The 20,107-nt window shown below is 35.8% G+C and overlaps 2 protein-coding genes across 2 annotated transcripts in view; one reads left to right on the top strand and one right to left on the bottom strand.

The window, feature by feature from the left end:
* Positions 1-13,059: 13,059 nt before the first annotated feature.
* Positions 13,060-18,431, bottom strand: LOC127877103 (uncharacterized). Its single transcript, XM_052422757.1, has 2 exons — positions 17,846-18,431; positions 13,060-13,753 (listed from the first exon to the last, which is right to left on the bottom strand). The coding sequence occupies exons 1-2, from the start codon at positions 18,251-18,253 to the stop codon at positions 13,328-13,330; spliced, it is 834 nt and encodes a 277-aa protein (XP_052278717.1). The 5' UTR covers positions 18,254-18,431; the 3' UTR covers positions 13,060-13,327.
* Positions 18,432-18,735: 304 nt separating this feature from the next.
* LOC127877466 (rho guanine nucleotide exchange factor 17-like) overlaps positions 18,736-20,107 on the top strand; it is an 82,154-nt gene continuing 80,782 nt past the window's right edge. Inside the window, exon 1 of the mRNA XM_052423375.1 lies at positions 18,736-18,865. The gene's annotated coding sequence lies outside the window, so the exon portion shown is untranslated. The remainder of the gene's footprint in view (positions 18,866-20,107) is intronic.

The following is a 20,107-nucleotide window of genomic DNA, read 5'->3' as shown; positions in this document are numbered from 1 at the left end:
CCTACCACATATATAGCGCGAAGCGCGACACTTATTATTGATTGTAACAATGAGTTGCGAAGAAGTTGTGTCCAAGCAACCCGTTTCCCTAGAGTCAAGCACTACTCGGAGTTTTTTTTAAGAACCACATATAGAGCGCAAAGCGCGACACGTATTACTATCCAGGTGGTATGGGCCCTTTAGCATTATCCGACCATTACGTCCATAGTTATCTTCCTTAGAATTTGAGAAATTTTGAAATCGTTGTTCGAAGTCCAAAATTTTCATCCGATTATTCCCAAACTTGCACAGGTTGTTTTTATCAATGAGGACCCAACCTTAACTCTATATGAGCAATATCGGACCATAAGTCCAGAATTATGTCTCTTTGAATTTAAAAATAAAAGTGAAAAACTGCTAGGTTAGGTGATTATGTCAACATTTTTCATCAGATTCTTTCCAAACTTACAGTGTCTTCATATCAATGAGCATTTTACCTCATTTAAAATAAGAATCATCGGGACAATAAGTCCAGATTTTTTTCTATTAAATTTGACAAAATAAACAATTCCACTTGTTTAAAAGATTTCACAACTTTCGTCTGAATATTTCCAAACTTGTTAAGTGCTTTTATATCAGTTTTACTCGAACCCTATTGAAAATGATGAATATCGGAGCAATAAATCTATAATGATCTTTTACTGAATTTCAAAGTATTTTGAAATGCAGCTTCTTTATGCAATTTACAGTTTTCATTCATTTTTTTCAAAATTTTACAGTGTTTTCATATCAATGAGTACTTAACCCCTATCGTAAATGAGCAACGTAAGAATAAGTTCAGAATCATCTCCCCTGGAAGTTGAGAAAAATATGAAATCACGCTTACAAGATGAAGCAGATTTTTTAAAACCTACACAGTTCTGTTCCATTAATGAAAACTGCACACGGATGCCAGTAAAAAAGGAAAGCAATGTAAATAAAATGAACTATGAAATATTTGGGGGTTGCAACACAAAATCATACATAATGGTTATTTGGGGATTATAACACAACATCATAAATAATGGTTATTTGGGTTTATAACACAACATTATAGATAATGGTTATACCAGTATCTTTTTCTATTTTGTTTAAAATAATCGGCCAATATATTAATATTTACAGTAGAAAAAAATCGTTCCATGTAACATCATTGAGTGCCTTTAACACTAAAATTCCCGACGCCCTTTGATGCTTTGCATCAATACTTATCTTGTACCTGTCTGATATAACGTTGCATGATCAGGGTGCAGGATCAACGGGAGTTTCAGGGGGTTACACACGGGCAGGAAAAAGAATGTTAACACTCCGATAAGAACTTAATTTGTGTTTTGGCTTGTTAAACAAAGTTTTTCTGATGTATTTCTTTTTGCCATAAGCAGCATAAACACTTTTAGGCACTAGTTGAAATTCTTAAGAAAATTGTTTTAACCCTTTGCATGCTGGGAAATTTGTCGTCTGCTAAAATGTCGTCTGCAGAATTTCTAAAATTAGCATTTCCTTCTATTTTTTTCAAAGAATGCTATCAGAATAGCAAACAGTTTGGATCCTGATGAGACGCCACGTTTTGTGGCGTCTCATCTGGATCCAAACTGTTTGCAAAGGCCTTTAAAATTCGGTTCCCGCACTGAAAGGGTTAAAAAGTTATTTGAAATAAACCATCACTTAACTTGGTGTTTACATTCATAAAAGTTAAATTGTAAACCCCGCAAAGTCACGTGATCCTGCACCCTGATGATATATTTATATATCAGTTCAAAGTTGTTATATCAGTCGATGTTTGGAGGTAGGTCATATTACTCGGAATGAACTATAAAGTCATCATCTTCAGTAAAATTAAATCAGCTTCAACAAAACAAACAATTTGATACCAAGTTGTTATATATGTTAGACACACAAAGAAACAAAAAGCAAAAAAACATATTTGACAAACATTAAGCGCAAGTGCTCTATGACGGCATTATTAACACGTTAAACGTTTGTCGCTGTCTCTCTGTCTCCTCTCTCTCTCTCGCTGTCTCTGTGTCTCTCTGTATGTCTCTCTGTCTGTCTGTCTGTCTCTGTCGGTTTGTTTATCCGTCCGTCCGTCTGCCTGTCTGTCTGTCTCTCATTTAAATTAAGTAGCTCTGGTATTGTATCACTATACTCATTAAATGACGTTATAGTATGTGTTTAACTTTACCAGTCATTTAAATTTTCACGTGATGTATAAAAGGTATTTATCTTATTGGATATTAAGTACGACATATAGTTTGTTTGCAAGTCGCGTAACCCACTAAAGGTAGATTATTAACTAACGGCTCGCGCACACATGTCGTGAATCTCTCCCACTCTGCTTCTCTCCTCTGTGTCTGTCTCTGTCAGTGTCTGTGACAGTATGTATTTGTTTTCTACGTAAGACTTAGAGTATCATTTACTCCACAATTATTTTCAAACAGTAACCAAATAGTAAGTATGAAAAGTTTCAGTGCAAGGAACAAGCATGCAAAGCGCATATATCAGCTGTAATAGTGAGCTTAAGTTTATAAATGAACTGCACTCCTGTCATATCTTGACATCTTTAGCACTGCACCGGGTCATATCATTTTTTCATCAACATGTTGAGTGTAAAGTCAAATTTCCCCACCAATACGATTTTTTTTAAGAAACCCAGGCGGATATGTTACTCGGGGGACATTGGTTGATATCATTTTCGGTGCAAAAACTTGTTCACTGACATGCCTTTAAAGAAATTTGTAAATGAAGTGCTAAATATGGGACAAATTTCTGCATCGTCGACTTCAAATAGCCATATTTCAATAAATCCCGAATAATAATAACCAGGCTTTTTTTCTAGAATACATGATAATACCTCATTTGTATAAACCAACAGATATTTTAATTCAATTATACCTTTAAAAAATTATAGAACAGGATTTACTTACCCTACCGACATTCAGCCAAATTTATCGGAAACTTTTCCAAGCAGGTCGAACGTTTCACATCAGATCGGGTTTCCGGGGGTGAGGATTGATTATTTAAATAATTAAATTTACCACTAACTCTGTAAGCACGGGTGTTCTAGTGGTTTAAGTACTAGTCTTTTACTGCAAGGGTGATTGGTTCGAGCCCAGTTGAGGATTACGTTTTTCCTGTCTGTTTACATGTATCATGTCAAAGCATTGAATGACAAACTTCGATAAGTGCCAGAATCTGTGAATAATTGGCAAACCAATCAAGCTAAAGACAGTCGAATAGAAAACTCAATGTGTATTTAAATAACTTTATTGAAGAACAAAATAATTATGGCGATATGTGCATATTTGTGTTGGTTAGCGTTCCAAAAACATAGAATTCGGGCGTATATACGTTTATCCATTCAAAAATATATTATGAATTTATTTAAAGGGGCCTTTTCACGTTTGGGTAAATCGACAAAATTGAAAAAAATTGTTTCAGATTCGCAAATTTTCGTTTCAGTTATGATATTTGTGAGGAAACAGTAATACTGAACATTTTACCATGCTCTAAAATAGCCATTATAAACATCTTTTGACGATTTAAAATGCTGAAAATTATAAAGCGTTGCAACGCGAAACGAATTAATAATTTGGAGAGTTCTGTCGTTGTCATTATATTTTGTGAAACTTCGAGGATTGCTTATATAAAGTATAAAATACATCAAACATTGTATTAGGAAGGATGACCGAATGGTCTAAGTGGGAGACTTTTTACTCCATGACTCAGGGGTCAATGGTTCGAGCCCTGTTGAGAGTTACCTTTTTTCTCTTTTTTTTAAATTTTATTCTTGATTTTTTACTAGAGCTTTTTATATCCAATGTTTACATTTATCAATATAAACAGTTAATGACAAACTTCAAAACATGCCAAAATCTGTGAAAAGGCCCTTTTTAGAGCGCTAACCTTCATGGATTTGACTGAACGCTATTAACCTGCCTTTATCAAGCAAAATCTAGAAAAATCGAAATTCGGCATCCAACGTCTCTCGATATGGCAAACGATATTCAATATGATATTGTGGATTATCGTATCGTATGTCGCGTTGAATATCGTGTGTCGTTATATAGACATTACAAACGACATTCGACACGATTCGCGACAACGACCTACTACGCATAACAACAGATAGAGCAAGTGACTGTCACGTTCATTAAATTGCTTATGCACGATACACGACATTTAGCGCGATACACGACAATGCACGACGTAACCTGAACTCTTAACACCCAAATTGAGGTTATCCAGTTAGTTTCCACACCCTGTATTCGCAATCAAATAGCAGTGTTTTTAATGAACTTGGCAATTGGATGAAGTATATTCATAGAGGTATGTACTAAATGGTAGGGAAACTCCTATTGGATGAAGTATATTCATAGAGGTATGTACTAAATGGTAGGGAAACTCCTATTGGATGAAGTATATTCAAAGAGGTATGTACTAAATGGTAGGGAAACTCCTATTGGATGAAGTATATTCATAGAGGTATGTACTTAATGGTAGGGAAACTCCTATTGGATGAAGTATATTCATAGAGGTATGTACTAAATGGTAGGGAAACTCATATTGGATGAAGTATATTCATAGAGGTATGTACTAAATTGTAGGGAAACTCCTATTGGATGAAGTATATTCATAGAGGTATGTACTTAATGGTAGGGAAACTCCTATTGGATGAATTATATTCATAGAGGTATGTACTAAATGGTAGGGAAACTCCTATTGGATCTAGTATATTCATAGAGGTATGTACTAAATGGTAGGGAAACTCCTATTGGATGAAGTATATTCATAGAGGTATGTACTAAATGGTAGGGAAACTCCTATTGGATGAAGTATATTCATAGAGGTATGTACTTAATGGTAGGGAAACTCCTATTGGATGAAGTATATTCATAGAGGTATGTACTAAATGGTATGGAAACTCCTATTGGATGAAGTATATTCATAGAGGTATGTACTAAATGGTAGGGAAACTCCGATTGGATGAAGTATATTCATAGAGGTATGTACTTAACGGTAGGGAAACTCCTATTCAGTAGGTGTCTAGGTATATTTTTCAGACATTCTCTTGATAGAGCGGTCGGAGGAACGGTCGAACTTAATCAGGCGATTAGAAAATTATTGTTGTACGTTTTCATTGTAAGGCATTGAAAGCTTGTCCTTTACCTTACTTAACGTGACTCACAAATAAATTTAGTAAATGTATGGGAGTCTTAACTACAATTTAACTTTCTTATACTAAAAAAACAAATAAAGTCAAGAATAATAATATAGTTCTCAACATAGGAAAAAAGGATCTATCGATTTATATACAGGGATGGATCATTCAAAAAAATTATAACGAAAAATCAACTTCTCTGAGAAAAAAATCACTAACAAATATATAAAAATTATATAACACTATGTCAATGACGACTAGGTCACCCGAGTTGTGTATCGTGTTATTTCTTTAAATGTTATCCAGCATTTGTAAACATATTACAAGATATGTACATTTCTAGAAAGAAAATTCATTTCTGCGTTGAATAAGATCGAGTTCATGGCAATCGCTGCATTATTGAAGTTATGGCTGTTCAAAGCGATGCACCCTGATTTTCGGGTCATTTTGAGTTGAATACCGTGACAAAAAAATTTCATTATATTCACCATCAAATATATATATAAAAATCCAGAGAAGTTGATGTTTCGTTTTAATTTGATTACTTTCATTCAAAATAGTGTTTTTACTAATTAATATCATAGCCAAACGCTATTGTCACCTGTGGCGAAAGCACCAATCGTTGACCTAGAGAATAGAAATCACGACAAACGACAGCAGAGAACATGCAATTTTAGAATAAACCCTTTTGATTTTGGATAGATTTCAGCCATGTCAGTTAAAAAATAGGGATTATCAACCTACAAATAATCCAAAATCATATGAATTATCGAAACAATATTACATTTGTAAAACCGTTTAATTATTGCGATAGCTGAAATAATGTTGTCGTTTTTTAAATGTCGGTTCAAGCAAATAACAATAACACGAATAATTGTAATAGTAATATTTGCACGACTACCTAATTTGACTTATTGACTTAAATCAAATTTGACAAAGACACATTTTGCAGATTTTTGTGAAATCATATTTCCTGAATATTAAAACCCATTTATGCCTGGCGTCTAGAAAAAAATGTCTTAGTTTAAACCTATTTATTTTAGCTCGATTGCATCGAAAGCCTAAGGCTTATATCACACCTTATATCACGGCCGTTAATCACGCGCGCCACCTCTTTTTTGAGATGCATTAATAAATGAGCCAATGCAAATTCCGAGGCGCTCAGGTCCGGATGTTCTGACCATTCATGGATAATTTTACAAGGTGATTATGTTATATATGTTTTTCATCATATTTCGCTTTCTTTTTAAAATCCGGCAATGTAGTGCGATTCAGCGAAGATTTATTCATCCAAAATGTACAGAAACATACACTCTCAGCCCATTTAAAATCGTGAGAACCTTTATAAGTAGTGGCATTGTGGAGTTTTAAAAAGAATTTCGATGAGTTTTTCCTGTGTGACGAGAAAATGTTTACCCAATTAAATCGCTAACGGCATCAAACGATTGCGTACACATAGATGTTGCATGATAGATGCTGCATGCACACAAATATTGGCTTCTGTCCGACGTAGTAGATAATTTTGCATTTTTCCTAAAGAGATGGAGCCAATGCTTAAGTGGTGGCGCTAATTATAGAAGGTGGCGCCAATGCAGGATGTATCAATTTACAATCGTATCGCAATGTCATTATCGCATGATGTACATTCGGTAGATAAAGTTATTTGTTATCTTTAATATATTTTTCAACGTACATACGAAGTCAAAAATCTTTACAGAACCTAAACACATTCTCTAATAAATAAGATGTAGTATTTTTTAATAATTATATAAGTGATCATCTCAATTAAGAAGTCACCAACCTGAATAAAACATATTGTACGATATATACCAAAAATTTGTAATACTCGATAAAACCAATAACTTAATGTTCAGCATAATCAAAATAATTCATCGACCGCAATATTTGGATGGCAATTCACGAAATAACAAGGGCTGTTTGTAAAACATGCATGCCCCCATATGGACTGTCAGTAGTGGCAGCCATTGTGTGAATACGTTTTTTGTCACTGTGACCTTGACCTTTGACCTAATGTAAGTTATCATCCGGAAACCATTGTACTATTTCCAGTCACTGTGACCTTGACCTTTGACCTAGTGACCTGAACATCAATAGGGGTCATCTGCCAGTCATGATCAATGTTCCTATGAAGTTTCATGATCCTAGGCGTAAACATTCTTGAGTTACCATTTTAATATTTCGAGTCTCTTTGACCTTGACCTTTGACCTTGTGACCTAACAAGAGCTGTCAGAGGACATCGCGCTCGACTATTCGAGTGCTTGACAGTATAACGTAAGCCATCATGGGGAAATTGTACAATAATTTATTAGACGATCTTTCAAACATAAAAAAAAGGAAAAAATAAAAATTGGGGGGAGGTAGGGGGGGGGGGGTAGGGAGGGGGTAGGGGGTGAGAGGGGGGTATAATGTGGGGTGTGGTAATTTACTAGATGTTTAAAAAAAATTGGGGGGGGGGGGTGGGGGTAGGGGGGGGGAGTAAGAGGGGGGGTATAATGTGAGGTGTGGTAATTTATTAGATGTTTAAAACAAAACAAAAAATTTGGGGGGTGGGGGGGTAGGGGGGTGGGGGGTGAGAGGGGGGTATAATGTGGGGTGTGGTCATTTATTAGATGTTTAAAAAAAAATTGTTGGGGGGGGGGTGGGGGGTGGGGGCTGAGAGGGGGGTATAATGCGGGGTATGGTAATTTATTAGATGTTTAAAAAAATCCTTTTTTGGGGCGGGTGGGGGTAGAGGGGTAGGGGGAGTGAGAGGGGGGTATAATGTGGGGTGGTGTAATTTATTAGATGTTTTAAAAAAATTGGGGGGATGGGGGGGAAGGGGGGGTAGGGGGGAGTGAGAGGGGGTATAATGTGGGGTGTGTAATTTATAATATGTTTAAAAAAAATTATTTTTTTGGGGGAGGGGGGGTGGGGGTAGGGGGGTGCGGGGTGAGAGGGGGGTATACTGTGGGGTGTGGTAATTTATAAGATGTTTAAAAAAAATTGGGGTGGGGGTGTAGGGGGGTGGGGATGAGAGAGGGGTATAATGTGTGGTGTGGTAATTTATTAGATGTTTAAAAAAAAATTGGGGGGGGGATGAGGGGGTAGGGGGGTGGGGTGAGAGGGGGGTATAATGTGGGGTGTGGTTATTTATAAGATGTTTAAAAAATAAAAAATAAATTGGGGGGGGGGGTAGGGGGGAGTGAGAGGGGGTATAATGGGGGGTGTTGTAATTTATTAGATGTTTAAAAAAAAAATTTTTTTGGGGGGTTGGGGGGTAGGGGGTAGGGGGGTGAGAGGGGGGTATAATGTGGGGTGTGGTTATTTATTAGATGATGTTTAAAAAAATGGGGGGTGAGGTGGGGGGAGGGATTCTGGTAGGGGCATGGGGTATTGTTTGGGTGGAATCCATTGTGGTATTCAGGTAAGTGTTGTTTTGTCAAAGTAATAATAAAATGTGATCATAAAAAATAACAAATGATCTCACACTGACATGAACAAATATCCTCTATTTATTAAACATGAAATTTAAACTTATTGCATTTGTTTCCCCTGTATATAAGAAAGATATCATAGTGTATTACCTCCCCTGCCCTGCTTATATTTATATTGATCAACACAATTAAACATTAACACAATATTCAATACACAAAATATACAAAAAATATCATATTCTGATAATATTTTTACTGATCCACTTTATTTTACTCAAATGATGATGTTTCATTGGACTGATAATTATAGATTTAGGATTACAGACCAGTTTCTTCAGTTATATTGTTCAGAGTTCGCCCTGTTGGCCGCGTATGCGTTCTTGAGTTATCATCCAAAAACCATTTTACTATTTCAGGTCACCTTGACCTAGTGACCTCAAAATCCATAGGGGTCATCTGCGAGTCATGATCAATGTACCTATGAAGTTTCATGATCCTAGGCCCAAGCGTTCTTGAGTTATCATCCGGAAACCACCTAGTGGACGGACCGACCGACAGACCGACATTTGCAAAGCAATATACCCCCTCTTCTACGAAGGCGGAGGGGGGGGGGGGCATAAATATAAGATAATACTTCTTCTAGAAATGATGATTTGTGTATCTTAATCCAAATGCTTAATTTACTGATAGACCAAGGACAACGAACCTTAATAAGACTCATATATGTTGTTTTTCCCACGATCAACTCCAAAAAAAGATAGATCGGCCTTTTTCCGTTACCTTTTTTGTATAATACATGTTAACTGTTCTTATCATACAAAGATCAACGTTTAAAACCATCAAGACATTATTAGAAAATTACTTGTTCTTATTAAAAACGCACGCGACTCAAATGTGATGAAGTAGTCAACTTACACAAAAATAATGCAAGTCTTGTAAACATAATAGAAAACATATAATAAATCACTTTAAAATAGCTATAAATGTGCATTGGGGCCAACTCCTCATCTGTGCGCCACCTCCTTGGCATGGGCTCGATCTATTTTTGAAAAATGCAAATTTATCTATTAGATCGGCTTGAAGCCGATGTTTTTGTGTACGCACTAACGTGTACAGGTCCAAAGCAATCGGTTCGTGTAATGAACGATTTAATTTGCTGTAATTTTGCTCGCCACGATTGCAAAAGACATCGATTTGCTTTCATGAATTCTACCATGCAACAACTTATAAAGGTCCTCACATTTCCAATTGGGTTGTGATTGTATGTTTCTGTACATCTTTGGATGAATTTATAACCGCTGAATCGCACTACATTGGCCGATTTTTTAAATAATGAGAAATATGTTCAAAAAACATATCAAACCTGATCACCCTGTAAAATTATCCGTTACATTTCAAAACATCCGGTCCTGAGCGCCACCTCGGAAGTAGCATTGGCTCATACATTAATGCATCTCAAAAAAGAGGTGGCGCGCGTGATTAACGGCCGTGTATATAAATGCTCTCGAGTCCGTAAATCTCGAGTGATTTCATTGGTTCAATGCGGAGGTTTGTTTTTACAACTGGAGATTTCATTCATAAAGACTGCATGATCATTGTCAACTGGGTCATGCGAGTTGTGTTCCGTGTTATTTCTTAAAAGTTGACCCAGCATTTGTAAAAATATTGCAAGACATATACATTTCCAGAAAGGAAATTCATTTCTGCGTTGAATAAGACCGAGATCGTGAAAATCGCTGCACAATTGATGAAGATATGGCTGTCCAAAGCGATGCATCCCGTTTTGGAGTGATTTTGAGTTGCATACCTTGTTATCTATATATTTGATAGTGAATTTTTTTTTCTTCATAAAATTTAATTTTTCGTTATAATATGATTATTTATCATTCAAAATGATGTTTTCACTAATTAATATCATAGCCACACGCTTACCACCTGTGAGACGTGTCTAAATAACCTTGTTATGATTCCAATATCAGAGGGTGTGGATTTTTTTCATGTCTCTTTTTCATTTGTTCTCTCATTAAACATGATTTTATATATTTAAATTTGAATATATTGGGCTCCTGGGCCCATATACTATCCATGGTACGTTACTTCCACCTGTGCATTGAACCATCAACTTTAAAGTGACTGTCAACCGCGATTGACCAAAAAAGATTTTTTTTAAATAACGTATTTTTGATTTTATTTCTAGTTTATATTGATTAAAAATCACGTCTGGTATATTACATTACTTGAAAAAAAGTTCATATTTCCAGTATATTCGGTAATAAAACTTCGCGATGTGACATCGAAAGTACATCGCGAAAATAGGGGACATAACGATATACACACTATAAATAACGCAAGTAGATTGATCAATTTATAAATAAAATATATACAATTCACTACGCATGCACAATTTGAATTCCTGGGTTTGCCACACGTGACGATGATGATCAATCTACTTGCGATATTTATAGTTAACTGGTAGTTACCTGGTAGACATACCCAGTATAATTTATTACCGAATATACTGAAAATATAAAAACTTAACAACTTTTTTCAAGTAATGTAATATACCAGTCGTGATATTTTAAGCAATATACACTAATAGTTGTAAAAAAGTACGGTATTTTAGAACTTTTCTTTTTTGTCAATCGCGGTTGACAGTCCCTTAGATTGATTCCATAATATACTAAAGTGTTAAAACGTCTTACGTGAATAATGTGTAGTTATTTTTATGAACAACCATAACCACTGTGATCTTCTACTTAAAATAAATAAAACATGTAGTTTATTATTGTTAAATCTGAGTCATCATGGACGTCTTAGCCCGCGCGTTGTTTTTCTCGGAGAATATAGTAATTTAAAACTCACAGTATGTTAAGGCCCTCAACCAGTACTTGGTGTCTGTGGGGGAGATCTAATGAACGCTCACATAATGGGGATCGAACCCGTGATATTGTCGCTAGACGGACACCATATCTACCACGCCAAAAAACATGTGAATGGCAATGTAAATTACGAGAATAATTACACACATAAAGCGAATACCGGTAATTATTAAAAACAATTTCCCGTTTGTCTTTCCCTCTGCCGTGTAAGGGTTAGGGTTTTTGAGCTGTTCAGGACTTTCCGAGTACAGACCACAATATTGGGGATGCGATTGCCGCTATAACTGCCGCACTTGTATCTTACTGCAGCACCTTTTGGTATTTTTCGGCATAGCTGTTTAACCCAGCTTTTCACCTTTGATGACCTTTACATAACGTCAGCAGAACCGAATGAATACACACCATTCATTCAATTGGCTGATTTGAGCATAATCCCCCGTAACATTAGCAACTTCACTGTGTCTTTGTAGCATAGGGTCTAACACTGCTCTTTGAAGGAAAATGTGCACTACCCTCTGCATGTTCTTACGAAACACAAACATTTTGGCCCAATTACAATTAGGCATTACGGGTAAGCTCCATGTCCGATGCCCCCAGACTTTCAGGGTCAGTGCTGGGTCATTAAATCGTCTGGGTAAGGCGGAATGTGTTATCATTAAACGCCTTAAATGTTGATAATACAGTATTGCTTTCAAGGTATCAAATGACGCGAATTAAGGGGAAAGACATTAATGAAAACCTGCTGCAATATGCTGCCAGCGTAGCTCAAGCCCAGCCTGCGCATCCGCGCAGTCTTCTCGGGATTTGCATACTGGTGATGATAGGCAGGAGACACACAAATTATTGCGTAATTTGTATAGAGGAAAGCGTAGCCCATGACCAGACTGCGCCATTGCGGTGACTGGGCTTGAGCTACGCTAGACGCATATGCCATACGACCCATTTTTGCATGATATGAGTGTAACAGTTTTATTTGAATGTGCGAAAAGAAAACTGCGCCTTTATTTCATATTAACATACCATATGTTTCGATAACGAAAACATATGTGCATAACAACTAATGAGGACACATGGTATGTGACCTCACGTAGTAAACTGTGTATCTAAGAATACTAATATGTAGTTTAATATACGTGCAATTCATAGCAAACGTTTCAAGTGGTGGATATGCGACTATTAAGTGAAAACCAAGAACATAACTAAAAAAAAATAAATTTAATTACTAAAAAACTTAGTTCCTTTTATTTCAATGCCAGGTTATTCGCCGAATGTCTTGTTTAAGCAAATTTCTTGTTCATTAATATTGTAATCTTAAACGATATGTTGCGCATGTCATAAGTGGGTATGAATGTCACAGAACGCACAGACCTATATATCAAGTATACATTCGGGAGGCGGAAAACTACAACGGGCGAGGCATGGTATGGTATTGCGCAAGGGGGGGTTAGAGGGTTAGGGTTAGGGTTTGGGTTAGTGTTAGGGGTCGGGTTAGGGTTTGGGTAAGCCTAAACCCAACCCTAACCCTTACCCGAACCCTAATCCTAACCATAGCGGCCTATCCACACACAATAGTATTGTCAATTGTATTGACTCAATAATATTGAAATAATAAAAAAAAATTGCACTCAAGTGAACAAAAATATTAATCAATATTTTGTTCATTTGTACTTCGGTCATGATTCAAACAAGATGGATCCTGTTGTCATGATAAGTATTGCGCTGCTATTGGATAAACGAAAGCGAAAAAATAAGAAATTTTGGACAAAACAATGGTTTCAGTAAAAAAATAATTTTGTACACGTAATGCTCCTGAATGAACTTCGTGTAAATTATCCAATTAAATTGTCGGTTGGTTGTTATGGAATGAACCATGGCAGACAACAGAGGTAGGTGTCAATGACTGCCTAGATGAAATGGACTCGGGCTGTACCAATCTATGCTGCACAAATGACTGTTCAGGTGGATTGATTAAAACCGAATTCCTCTTGAGGGTACCCATTCTCCCTTCAAACAAAATATCATTGATGGCCTTCTTCGACAGTAATTGTTGCTTTGGCTCCATGTGCTTGAGCTCATTTACCCATGTTTGGACCAAGCTTGTAGTGTCATCTTCTGGTTCACGTAAACGCTTACATGCCAATTCCATAAGCTCGTTACGCTTGTCTTCAATTGTCCTCTTCTTTCTTCTAAAGTTTGTCCTCTTAGAGGGAGCCGCAAGCCCGCTTGATTGCGTATCTTGTGATACTTCTGATGACGAATCTGTCTGTAAAATAGAAACTTAAGTGAATTACTTACTTATGTGACAGCTGATCAACAGCTTAAACAGACAATATTTGTTTATCAAAATGTAAGGTCCTTTCTTCCTAGTGACATGGCAACGCATTAATTTGCGCGTGTTTTCTCAAACATAAGTGAAACGAATTTGCATGTTTTAGGCTAATTTGTGAATTGCCACGTTTGGCGATGAAATGATACAATGTGTACGATGAAATGACCGCGCTATTATTGACACTTCATACAGTGAAATAGAGAATTCTGTGTGAATTCCATGTGTTATCAGATTTTATAATATAATATCATCTATTTTATGTTTTAAATCCAAATAATGACTACCGGTAAAAATGTTAAAATAACGTCACGATGTAACAAATCCCGCACATTTTTCAGGCAGTCAATAGGCATTGCAGGCAATAATTTGCCGACTTTTGGCCGAAGTTCAAAACACATTTTTACTCGTTGCACAGACAGTAATAGTTATCACTCGTGGCTGTGCCTTTTGTGACAAAATTATATGTGACGACTTGGTGAAATGATATTTCGATCTCCCGCCCCACTCGACAAATATCCTCTACATTTTACACTTTGACAAACAAACTTGATTATTCTAGCAATACTTATTATTAAAATTTCATAAAGGAATAGTACAAATATTGATAGTTTACTAAAATGCTTATATGATCTCGTGTAGCTACCAACTAGTGAAGACGAGTGGCGCCATGTGAGTGAATAGTTTGAATCTCAGTGGAACTTTCCACACTGCATCGGTGCAAGTGATGGCAAGCATGTTGCTATAAAGAAACCAGTAGGGTGGGGATCTTTTTACTTTATCTACAAGAAGTTCTTCAGTATTGTTTTGATGGCAGTAGTCAATGCAAAGTACGAGGTTTTGATGGTTGATGTTGGTATAAATGGACGAGTTTCGGACGGAGGTGCTATAAACAAAACTGAATTCGGTAGACGCTTTAATGAACACCAACTGAATTTGCCACAACCAGGAGTTCTTGATGAAGGTGACTCCGTGCCAGTGCCATATGTTTTTGTTGGTGATGACGCTTTTGCAATGACTGAAAATGTAATGAAGCCTTACAGTGAAGCACATGGCCAACTCAGTAATGATCAACTGCAGGGATGGCGAAATCAAATGTCCGAGTTACCCGAGTCGTACATTTGCTTGTCAGGGCAACTGCTTTTTTTCAATTAAGTTGTCCGTGGACAACCAGATGGTCGAGGAATACAAAAAAAAACAACATTATATTAAAGAGGTAATTAAGTTTTACAAAACCGGATGTTGACACGCGATAACATTGTCAGTGCTATTCGCGGAGCATTCAAGCTAAAATTCGGGCACTCTCCTGCCCAGTGATCTCCCTTATTCTATTAGAGACTGGGAGCATGCCGCATTTTCAATATTCGGCCAGACTGTTAGACAGTGTACAGACTGGTTTCTTTAGTTTCACAATCAGACAGAAATATAAGTATCAAACTAAGATAATCAAAACACGGTCTACTTTGTTATTTGAGAATAATTTCAGACGACTTTAACGGTAATGATTGGAACTGAACTTAATTTGTTAAGATTACGATGTACCTATGTGAAACACATGTTTTAATAACACTAGCTAAATGCAAGATTAAAAGTTTGAGAACGTCTTTATATTGTTTATAACATACTGCTATAATGAATGTACCATGGAAATACAAATATAACTAAAACATCAAAAAATACTCATTTTGATTTATTCCTTATTATTTTACATTAATCAATAAATGCGTTTATAATTTATATCAACATTAACGGACAAGTGTAGTTTAGCAACGGACAAGTTAAATTTCCTAAATGGTTGTCCGTGGACAAGTATAGTTTTTTGAAATTTCGCCATCCCTGTCAACGTGTATATAATTATTGTTTAAGCAGAGCTCGCAGGGTAGTTGAAAATGCCTTTGTCATTTTGTCTTCAAGGTTTGGTGTGTTCCAAGAACCGATACTTGTATGTCCGGAAAAGGCGCAGACTATTACTTTAGCGTGTGCTATCTCCACAATTATCTGAGAAAGAAATCGATTACGCATCTTACACGCGGCAATGCTGATTGTAGTTGTGATAAACATAACTGTCTTCGTCCTACGTTGTGATAAACATAACTGTCTTCGTCCTACGTCCGGCGACAGTTATGAATCCAAAAGGTCTTTTCAATGGAGCAAGTGCCGGAGTGAATCACACCGGCATGATTTTAAGACTTATCTTACAGTGTAGAGCATTAAACTTGAACTATTTGAGGACAAAAAAGAATTTCCAGTTCATACGAGTAAAAATTTCTAATGAAACATACCAATTAAAGCGTTATTTCCACTTTTTCCAAAACCAACATAAGGATCAGAGTGATTTCGCCTAGATCGTCCGCCATCTTGAAACAAAACGTTGGAATTTCCGGTTTGACCTTATTTGCATAAGTTTTTGGCAGCCAATCAGAAAATAGGTCAGAAACCCATTTTCATATATGGAAATCGTATCCATATATGGAAATCGTAGTATTTTTCAATAAAGCCAACATGGCGGCCTACGTAAATGCGATCGAGAGAGTAAAAGAAAAATACGGTTTAAATGTTACCCTAAAGCCACAGCAGACTGATATCTCTGGTACATGCAAAAAAGGCGGGGTACCATCGCGGGCTTTTTCTTTGTTATGTAAACATCGTAGTAGGATTACCTTATATGGCATAGCTCCTCCTACATTTCTTTTTCAAATCTCGCGAGATCACGCGGTAACTGTCATGGCCGAAATTTGATCGAGTTTTTATTGGGAAATCTAATTTTCGATAAAAGTATGTTTTATCTCGTTAACTGTTTATTTTTTTTCGTCTGGGAATGAATACAATTTGTTTTCTTGGGTGATCCTTATTCTAATTGCCGGAGAAAATGTTATTTTATAGATTTTGATTTTGCTCCATTGCTTCTATCGTCTCGACTTGTAACTCGAAACGTAGTGTTAACGGAGAGCAGAGTTACATTATTGCAACTATGCTGATTGGGAAGACGGTGACGGTAATTGTCACGAAGGCGAATGGAGAGCATCACAAACAGAACTAGCTAGTCTACTCACAGTCAGTCAGAGAAATTCAACCGTTCGAGCAAAACTGACAAGAGTCATGTTTCAGAACTACTTCTGTACCTGAGGCATGGTTCCATGGCAACAAGTCCATATAATTTAACCTACAAACCCACGGTTTATGTGAAATGCACTAACTGAAACTTAAGCGGCCAATCCACACACATTATCATTATCAATAATAAAGATTGAAAATAAAATTGATAGTGAATGGATGATATTGAAGACATCGTCAATGTATTTATGAAAATCAGAGATCTCAAATATTTATTGACGCATTGTCCATTTTCTTTCATTGTTTTTGATGACCGAAGTACACATGCACAAAATATTGATATTTGTGCACACTTGAGGGCAAAAAAAATGTTCTGTCAATATTATTGAGTCAATAAAATTAACAATCATAGTGTGTGTGGATGGGCCGCTTTAAACTCATAAATGTTTCTTTTATCATCATTAAATATTGACTATGGTACGAGATGAGTTCGCAAAATTACCATACTTCGTTATTATATATGCATCTGATTCAGTCATGCAAAACAGAATTGCCTAGAAATAAAACATGATGATTGATTTAAATAACATTTATCTTTATTCCTAGTTAATCTGTCGTAAGTCAACAAGCCTGTTAAATTAATGTGTCTGTTCATCGATAATTATGTTTTCGGTTGGCTGTTCAGAGTTGTGGTCTGTAGATTGGTGTTAAGTCTGTTACTTTGCAGAAAGAATAGATAGATGAACAGTCCCCCTGTATATATCTGAAAATTTAAATCCAAACTAAACACAATGCGGTTGGTTTGGTGTTTCGTTACGACATTCATTGTTTGGCCCTACCATGAATTAACAACGGCATCAATTAGCTCTAGATAGTTGGAAAAACAAAACAAGGATGAGGAAACAATGAAACTATGGAGATAAAACAACGAAGGCTCTAGCAGAACATCACAGGTAAGAAAATATAAACACTTACATTTTCAAGGGTGTTATCATCAGCAATTGACTCTTCTTCTTTGTCCACGAAGCTTCGAGATGGTGCTGGCGTTTCCTGATCTTGTACAAACAACATCGCATCATAATACCACAAAGATGATTCAAACAAGTCCTCGGTTCCAGCTCCATACTTTTCGGAATCAATAACTTTTTTCAGTTCTTTTCGAAAATTGGTTCGAAGAGCATTAAACTTTTTCTTTACATCTTCTTTTGTTGCATCTTGATAACGCTCCCTATACTTTTCAAGAAGAGTGATATACGCAGCCTCTTTCTTCACGCGATTGCTGTAATCTTCGCATGTCACTTTCCAGAGAGCTGGAAGATCTCTATACAGATCTATGCATTCAAGTATAAACTTCCGTTCCTCGTCTCTGGTTGATTTAGCCATGTTGACTGTACGGAAATTTTGACGAGACTAAATATTGATTCAATATTATTGAACGCCTGAATGGTGCAAAACACTTGTCAATAACATTGACAATGCGTGACGTCAATAAATATTTGAACTCTCTGATTTTCATCAATACATTGACGGGTGTCTTCAATATCATCAATTCACTATCAATTATATTGTTCATCTTCATTATTGACAATAAAATTGACAATGATATTGGGTGTGGATGGGCCCCTTAAGCTATGGCTAGTTTATTGTCGTGTAAATCTGTTTACATTAGGTAAAATTGGGTTTTAATTATATTACACGCGAAGTCTATCTTGGTAGAGATAAAATATTTTGTTTATGAAGATCAAATCAAACGTTATAGAACACTTTGCATGGAAGAACACTAAATTATATATAACGGTACTGAACGCGCGTAGATGCGATGTAGAAACAGACTATAATTTATTACTTATTACCCACAACTCGCGAATGGAATAATCCAAAATGGCGACGATGCTAAATGCAATCGTTATGTACGGACATTTAATGAATTAGTTACGCATTTGCGGAATATCTTGACGCACGATCTACGTTAGTTATGGACTAAACCATAGAAAGGCAAGGTTTTAATGTGTTTGGTGTAGAACTGCTGTTTTCTTTTATTATTTGCTTTTATGTTGAAAAGTTGATGAAGTTTGGTTGACTTTTGTAGGGGCGACCAAGGGGAAATCCTTATACAAATCACAGAACCCGTGCACTGAATGTAACACAATGCAATACTCGTGCTAATCTAATCTGCTGACCGGATTCAAATACATATTTAATTCTAGTATGGTGTTTGTGTAATTTATTGACTTTCTTCAGACCTGCTTAATTGGATTGAAAATCGGACATACTGGTCATGTACGTAATTCCGGCCTGTACGTAAAAAATCGGCCACCTGTGTAAAATCAGTTTCATGATCTTAACGCACATATTTTGTTTTTATTTAGAAAAATCAACATGAAAACCGTCCCCACACTCAATATTTTGCAAATGTAAGAACCATATCACTGTAACCTTTTGTGTTAGAATGTCACAAATATAGCAGGAAATATTTGGCTCATGGGGAAAGTGATGTCATCATATGTTGCAACAATTATATTGATATAAAAAACAAATATATTTGATAACATTATTTTTATTTTATCTAATAAACTTTAATTAAAGTTTTACCAATTAATTGTACAAAAACTTATATTCAAAACATACAATTCAGAACCTAAATATAAATTTTTAATATATGAATTACCTCCCTTTATAAGAATATTACTAGATTACATGTTTTAATATTATATATAAGCGTTTACTAATAATCAACACTGAAGTCAACTTTTCAAACAAAATGTGTTTACTTTTTTAGCTATGTTTGAAAAAAATTATTAAACACATTAAAAACAAATATTTTTTAATGATTAAGAAGTTTCCCATTGTTTATATTTATTAAAATAGGTAGGGGGAGTAACTGGTATAATAATTTCGCATTTATTTTAAATTTCAAGTAAAAAATTTTAGTAGTATAAACATTGATTAATACTCTGAAATTGAGGGCATTTGTCAAAAGATATTGCTTTGTAATTTTATCTGCAGATCAAACTGAAAAGTGGCCGATTTTTTAGGTACATTTAACCTACGAAAATGCATAGTTTACATGTCATCATTTTCTGTTCATTAAGTAACATTCACCGATCTAATTCTATTTAAATTTTCATGCTAGGTGAGTTTTGAACCCAGGATTATATATGTGAAGTTTAGTTTCAACCAGTTGCCTAACACTAAAGATTTTTCTTAAATAGTCCCAAAAGTGGCCGGAATTACGTA

This window comes from Dreissena polymorpha, chromosome 4, assembly GCF_020536995.1.
Source record: "Dreissena polymorpha isolate Duluth1 chromosome 4, UMN_Dpol_1.0, whole genome shotgun sequence".
Classification (NCBI taxonomy): domain Eukaryota; kingdom Metazoa; phylum Mollusca; class Bivalvia; order Myida; family Dreissenidae; genus Dreissena; species Dreissena polymorpha.
The sequence above is the reverse complement of the archived record's forward strand: the minus strand, read 5'-3'. Positions and strand labels throughout refer to the sequence as shown.

Excerpts from the sequence above, each read along its gene's own strand:
- LOC127877103 (XM_052422757.1), bottom strand. The coding sequence starts at position 18,253 with ATGGCTAAATCAACCAGAGACGAGGAACGGAAGTTTATACTTGAATGC. Across the intron at positions 13,754-17,845 it reads ATGATAACACCCTTGAAAAT|ACAGATTCGTCATCAGAAGT; the intron begins GTAAGTGTTTAT and ends TCTATTTTACAG.